Source organism: Aplysia californica, unplaced genomic scaffold, assembly GCF_000002075.1.
Source record: "Aplysia californica isolate F4 #8 unplaced genomic scaffold, AplCal3.0 scaffold00997, whole genome shotgun sequence".
Taxonomy (NCBI): Eukaryota; Metazoa; Mollusca; class Gastropoda; order Aplysiida; family Aplysiidae; genus Aplysia; species Aplysia californica.
The window spans coordinates 62,048-68,932 of NW_004798267.1; the positions used below are offsets into that span (position 1 = coordinate 62,048).

The 6,885-nt window shown below is 37.7% G+C and overlaps 1 protein-coding gene across 1 annotated transcript in view; it reads left to right on the plus strand.

Moving 5' to 3' along the window:
- The window catches only part of LOC101846615 (protein FRA10AC1 homolog), a 12,483-nt gene extending 7,880 nt beyond the window's left edge, over nucleotides 1–4,603 (plus strand). Inside the window, exons 10-13 of the mRNA XM_005111069.3 lie at nucleotides 400–442; nucleotides 990–1,075; nucleotides 2,643–2,790; nucleotides 4,026–4,603. Of these exons, the coding sequence (XP_005111126.1) occupies nucleotides 400–442; nucleotides 990–1,075; nucleotides 2,643–2,790; nucleotides 4,026–4,068 (320 nt within the window). The 3' untranslated portion in view covers nucleotides 4,069–4,603. The remainder of the gene's footprint in view (nucleotides 1–399; nucleotides 443–989; nucleotides 1,076–2,642; nucleotides 2,791–4,025) is intronic.
- Nucleotides 4,604–6,885: the final 2,282 nt, after the last annotated feature.

Sequence of the window (6,885 nt, forward strand, 5' to 3'; positions counted from 1 at the left end):
AACTTAGACAACTTTAGTTTTTTGTATTAGATTAAGCTTGAATGTTACTTTACTGTGTCAAAAAATGATTACAATAGGGTAATTCTGAGAGTTGTGGTGATTTATTGAAATACCCCCCAAAACACCAGTCTTCAATGCTTGTGGCTGGTGAAAGGGCCCAGTCGCAAGTGAGTTAAGCAAATAAAAAAATTAGGAAGGTCATTCTTTCTTCTTATTTCCTTCTAAATTTTTGTCATCTTTCTATTTTTCTAACCACTGAAAAAAGCATGATTTCATTAACAAGGTTCACCTTCAGTTTGAGTTTGATCAATTACTTCTCCTCACTTGAATTTGGAATGTTTCTCTTGTTGATGAATTTATGTATCAAATTATCAAATGTTTGTATTGTATGTTCAACAGGACTGTGTCCTGACTGCTCGTACAAACTCAATTACCACCACAAGTAAGTACTGAGAGTGACATGTTTGTAAGGTTTTCTTTGTTTTTTAAATTGGATCTTTGAGTTTTATTTGAAAGGAAGCAAAGTTGAGAGAAAGAGTCCAGAGATATGATAAATCACTACTTGTTAGTGCACCATTAATCCTATTCGTACGCCCTGGGGTCATTTTGTACCCCCAGTGTTGTATTCTTCACATTTTAGAATACTTGTAGTATGAATTGAAGATCTCTTTGCAACTTTCAGCATTTCTCAAAAATATCATTTTGACAGACTGCTGTGCAAAGTGTACGGATCGGATTAACGAGTAAATTTCCTCTTTGGAAAGTGGTGGCACAGAGTTCCCCTTGTCATATGGATACGAAAATAAAACACAGCGTATAGATAGGGTTGAGATAATTTGAAATATATATTTGAAAAATAGCACGGATTTTAATAATACAGGAAGAGCCCCTCGTGCCTTATCAGTGGGTAAACTTTCACAGATTAGTAATTAATTTTTTTCCCCTGATTCTTTAAATTACTTTTTTTTCTTTGTAATAAACTCTTTAAGGAGAAAGGAAGTCTTGCCCAAATCCAAGAAGTCTCGATCTGCTCACTCATCCCTCGATGCTGGCAGCAAAAAGCAGAAAATGTCAGGTAAGTCATATACATGGGAAAGAAAAATGAATCTTTCGTGTCTTTATCCTCTGTCTTCCATAACTTTTACCTTTTTTCTATTTTACTCTAAATATATTATTTCACACATTATCTCTTTCATCATTCATATGACCTTATGTAGTTGGGAACGCCGTAAAACTCTTGTAAATCAAAACAATCCCCCCCCCCCCTCTTTTCCAAAAAGTTTGCCTGTGTTTTTCGTTTTTCTTTATGTTTGTTATGTGTTTTACCGGCTAGGTTTGAAGGACAATTTTATGACTGTCTGCAGGCCAGAGGGAGTTGTGGCCCATTCTGTGTTTGGATAGTTGACCCGAACATCTATTTTGAAATTTACCTTTGTGATATCTACTTTGGTTTTTTTTTTCATCACTGCTGTCTTTTCTTTTTTCTTCTTTACTCTCACTGTAAAGTCAAGCACTCTGCCTCCAAAAGGACCTGTGACCTGTATGTGTCTCTTAGGCTATTACATTCATACAAAAATGTAAAAGGTTCCAGGGTTTATGTTAGTTTGATTGTATAATAAATTAATTTATAGTTCATCCATCATGAACTTATGATGACCTTTAACATCGAAGGAGGAAGAAAAGTTACAGATCTTTCAAGCAAACATGGTAAAGAGGGTACTTCTTCCTCTTCAAGTTTCAGGTCTGGAGCAGACATTGATGATCTTGGTACCCCATTCCTTCTTGTTGCCTGTCTTCTTGATCAGCTTGTTTTTTTATGTTTGTGTTATTCTTTGCAAAGTTGTTCAGTCCATCTGTGTATGCAGTTCTTTGTCTTCATCTGCTCTTCTTTCTCTCTATTTTTCCACACAGCAGTTTCTCTAGTCCATTTGATCTGTTTGCATGGCCAAAGAATCTCAGTTGTCTTTTTCTGATGGTTCTGATTATGGATCTTTCACATCCTGCTATTTAGCACTTTTCTATTGGTCAGACCTTCTTATGACTTCACTTGTGACCTTCAAGTGCTTTTCCATTTTAGAAGAATTTCCCACAAACAGAGCACATGTGGCCTGTTGGGCCAGTGTTAGTGTCAAGATTTGACTGTCAGCTTTTGACATGTGTTTCTATGTGGTCCATGTCTCTATGACTTAATGAGCTTCTGTGTCTGTGTGACAGAGGCTCAGTGCCTTTTCGTGATCCTAACTCTTGCACTCAAAACTTTTCTTATGTCTAGATGCCTCTATGAAGGTATTGTGATTGTTGCACAACAGTTGAAAACTGCACCATGGATCTTGTTTGTAGTTCTTGCTCCAGTTGCTTTGGGCTTTCAATGTTCAGTCATGTGTTCTGTAATTGTGTTTAGAAGGGCTATGTGATCTATACTGTATGCTTTGTGTAAAATTTTCAGTCTTTTTCTGTATTCCCAAATTCATTTTGATAGAGTTTAGGTTCACCCTATTCATTATCATTATGACACCATATCTGTAGCAGCTGTTGTGATGTTCTGCCAAAGGTGCCATCAGTGTCAGGATGTGACGGAAAGAGCTGACTTCTAGAGTTCTTTTAAAATAATAAAATACCTTTATTTTGTTCTTCTCTGAAAGATTCAGGTGGAGCTGGCTCTTCCAAGGATTATGTGGATGAAGAAGGAGAGATCAAGCGTGGGGAGAAGAAAGGAGCAGTGGAGGGGGAGGATGGGCAGGAGGAGGGAGTTTGGAGCAAGCCGGTCAAGCTGGTGGAGGAAAAGTCGAGGTTTGTTTGCAAAATAATTTTGATATAATATTTTCATTGTGATTGTGTTAAGTATCTGAATTCCTTTGTGATTGGAAATTCAACTGGTAACGGATACTTTGATATTAGTAGACTGGTAGAGATTAGAGACAAAATGTGATCAGTCTTGCCTCATCCAGATTTGTCTTGCGCAGGGGAAAATTGAGTAGCAACCTATTAAATGTACAGCTCCAGCTGAACTGTATTTGTAAATTCAAATTGAAATTTTGTTCTAAATCAGAAGCTAGGCTATATGTGTCAGGGGCCCTGTAGACATACAGTTTAAAAAGGAATATTCAATATTTATCAGTCTTTGGGCCCCCTCACCATTAATGTAGACTTAAGAGCGAGTCTTGACAATACAAAAGCCACACTGGTGACACCAGATATTTGCAGACAGACTGAGGTGGCACAGTGCCTTTGAAGTTTCTTCAGGCGGTCTTAAAATTGCATTGTAATTTATTTCAAATATTAGCCAATACAACGGGGGGGGACAACCCAGTTTGACTGTATGTATCAATTCCTTTTTTAATTCAAGCTGTGAATACTATGCTCTGTATTGTCGCTCTTTCCCTCACCTCCTTTCCACTCCCAACACGATATGACCATTGCTGTATATGGATATTCTTCTCTTTAACTCTTTTAATTTACAAACTAGACAATGTTCTTTCTGTTTTGTCGTCTGCTTTCGTTTCCACTTTCTGCCCCCACCCCTTGACTTTCTTTGCTCCCTCCTCTAGGCTTCTGACTCTTTCTGTAGCCTTTCTACTTCTACTCTTTGGCTCCTTCTTACTGTTGTCTTTCAGCCACACCCCTGATCTTCTGGTAGGAAAGATCTACGCTTAGCCTTCTCGGACAAGGACAAAAAATCTTGGAGGTCCGGTGTGCAAGTTGCGCACGATTAAAATCCCTTGGTGGTCTAAAATCGATAAGGGTAGGCTTCGACCGCCGCCCAGGCAAAGTTCAAAATTTCCTACCAACTGAAAATGTTTAATGTGTCCCGCGCGCTCATATGACTTTATGTTATGCAGTTGCAAGCGCTGTAAAACACTCCCCCCCCCCCTCCCTCTCAAAAAAAAAATGTTCTTTCCAGTTCTGTAGTTTGAAATGCTCTCAGATATTTCTCAACCCTCTTTTGTTCTGTAATCTGACTGTGATCTGTGTCCCAATGAAGGTGCTGTTTTGTGAATTTTTTTCTTTTTTTTCTTGTGTTTCAGGGAGGATGAATATGATGACTACTTCGCAGACATGTTTTTATAGCATCATCCTTAGAGATAGCAAATGTCAGACGATGCTTGTGAAATGTGAGAGGGAAGAAGCAGCTGGTGGTTGGCTTATCCAGCTGTGGATAGCTGGAGGGAAAGTTGTGTTGCTATTTGGACATTTTATTGATGTTGCTGCTTCAGGTATTTTATGGAAAGCTATTAAAGCAGTGATGCATGAACGCTATGTTCACTGCATGCTGAGATTCATCTGCTTTATTAGTGCCAGTCAGTTTTATGACGCATTAGATGAAAGGAGTATTATGTCTCTTACAAAACTACAGATTGTTTCAAGAGGCGGTATGTGTGGATTGATGACAGTTTCTCTAAAAACACCAAAGTTTAGGATTGTACTTCATTGGATTTATGCTTAAATTTCCTGTGCCAATTGTACTAACTCTTCACAGTAATGATGGTTGAATTGTTTAGACAATGAGAATCATAATTTAAAACGTTGTGAAGAAACAAATGTGAGGCAGCGTGGTGGAATCAGGCTCTCGTCAATTTTTGGGCATGTAGAGTTATTGGTATCATCTTAAAGCGTGTTCACTTGTCTTTATTTGGATGAAAAAAATATCCATTTATCTTGAATACAAGTCGAGATATTTGTGAAAGAAGTAGGTGGGGTGACCTGTTTTCAGAGGTAAAATTAGTGAGAAAATGGCCGCCAAAGATTAGTTATTTCCTTAGCTTAAGAGTCCGTGGTAATTGAAAATTTACATTTTTTGTGCCTTTAATCAACTTTTTTCAGAAAAATCCACACAGAAATGAGTTTTTTAATGGGTAAGAAAGGTGTTGAGCCAAAAAACAAAAATTTGATAAAAATTCACAAACCTGCGGAAAAAGGCACGTTTCTTCACTTTGATTATTTTGACGAGAGCCTGATTCCACCGCGCTGCCTCACAAATGTCTTCAAAGGCACAGGTATTGCAGTGGAATCCACTTGCAATAAACCTCCATGAATCAGAATGTTGTATTTGTTTTAACCAGACAGACAAAAATCTTTTTAAAAAGTTGAATGTGTACTGAAGCTATTTCTTTGATCTGTAAGTTGAATTCATAGTTTTATGATGAAAGAGAAATGTAGGCTTCATTGTTTAGAATTCAATGTCTCAGAGGAGGATGCAATGAACTATTAAGCGTTTCAGTTTCAGGTTTTTTTAGGCATAAGAACTGTTTAGACATACATTGTTCCTCTACATTTGCTATGGTGGTATTTCATAGTTGTATAATAATATAGGGTAGAGCAGCTTCATCTTGCATGAGGAAAACAAAATTTACATGGTAGTTCCATTTTTCATTACTTTCACTCTGATTGCTGCATATGTGTCACGACGCTGTGGAATCAGGTGCTCGTTGTTTTTTTGAGTTGTGGAGTTATTGGTGTCATCTGTAAGCAGATTTATTTGCCTTGCTTTTAATGAAATAAATATCCATTCAGCTTTAATAGAACTCCAGATATTTGCGATTGAAGGAAGTGAGGTCGCCTGGTTTCAGTGGTGAAATGAGCGAGAAAATGGCAGTCTAAATTTGGTAACTCTAATAGCTAAAGAGTCTTTGAAAGCTGAAAAATTACATCTCTACCTTTAATAAATGTTTTTCAGTAAAATTAACATGAAAATGTGTTTTTATATGGACATAAAAAAAGAGGTTAGATTCTAAGCCAAAAAGTAAGAATTTGATAAAAATATACGGACGGAAAAATGCATGTTTCTCCGATTTCGTTATTTTGACGCGCCTGATTTCACCACGCTGCCTCATATATTGTCTTTAAGTTTAATTTTTTTAAAGCAATCATTTTGACTTCCTTGAGTTGATGTAATGGTTACTTCAAGTATCTTCTGATTTGAGTGTTCTGATACAATGTATGAAAGAGAGTTTGTGAAGAAAAGTTTTGATGACTTGTGGACATGTGTTGTATTGTGATGCAACTACCTTTGGTTATGCCTTAAATAAGGAATTATCAATGTGAGCTCTTTGTTATGATAAATGAATGGGATGTACCTTTAGAGAAAGAATAAAGTTCTGAAATGATGTTCTTTGCTTTTCCCAAATATTATTTCCTTATCAGTGTAGTTCTACTAGCCACAGTCATCCATAACCCAAGGATGACAGACCGACTTGTCAAGATATCCCTAATGCCACGGCTGTGTTGGGTTACATGTACACACAAGAACATAATATACTCTCAGTATATCCACATGGGTAAGCTCAGTCACACTCATACACACCCATCCATAAATGTGCTTTTCTTTTTTTTTTCTTTTTTTTCTCTCGTAAGTATTTTACAGCGCTCAAAAATGCATAAGGTCATGGGAGCGCATGGGACTCATTAAACATTTTCAGTTTGCTAGGAATTTTGAATTTTGCCCGGGTAGCTACCAAGACCTACTCTTATTGATTTTAGGACTATCAAGGGATCTTTAACGTGCGCAACTTGCACATGCCACCTCCAAGATTTTTTGCCCTTATCCGAGATGGTTAGATGTTAGAACTTTCCCCCATAAGATCGGGGGTGTGGTTGAAAGACAGAAGTAAGAAGGAGCCTAGGGGTAGCAGTAGAAAGGCAACAGAAAGAGTCAGGAGCCCAGAGAAGAGGCAAAGGGGAGGGGGTAAAAAGTGGAGACGACAGAACATGGTTAGAGTTGGAGAGCAGGTAAGGAGGTGAAAGGAGAACATTTCAAAGAATGAAATTTTCCTGTCGCTGTTAGGTTTCGAACCCGGGACTTATTGAATTGAATGAGTGCCCACACATGCACGCACGCACACTCACACGAACATACATGAGCATGCACACACACACACACACACACAC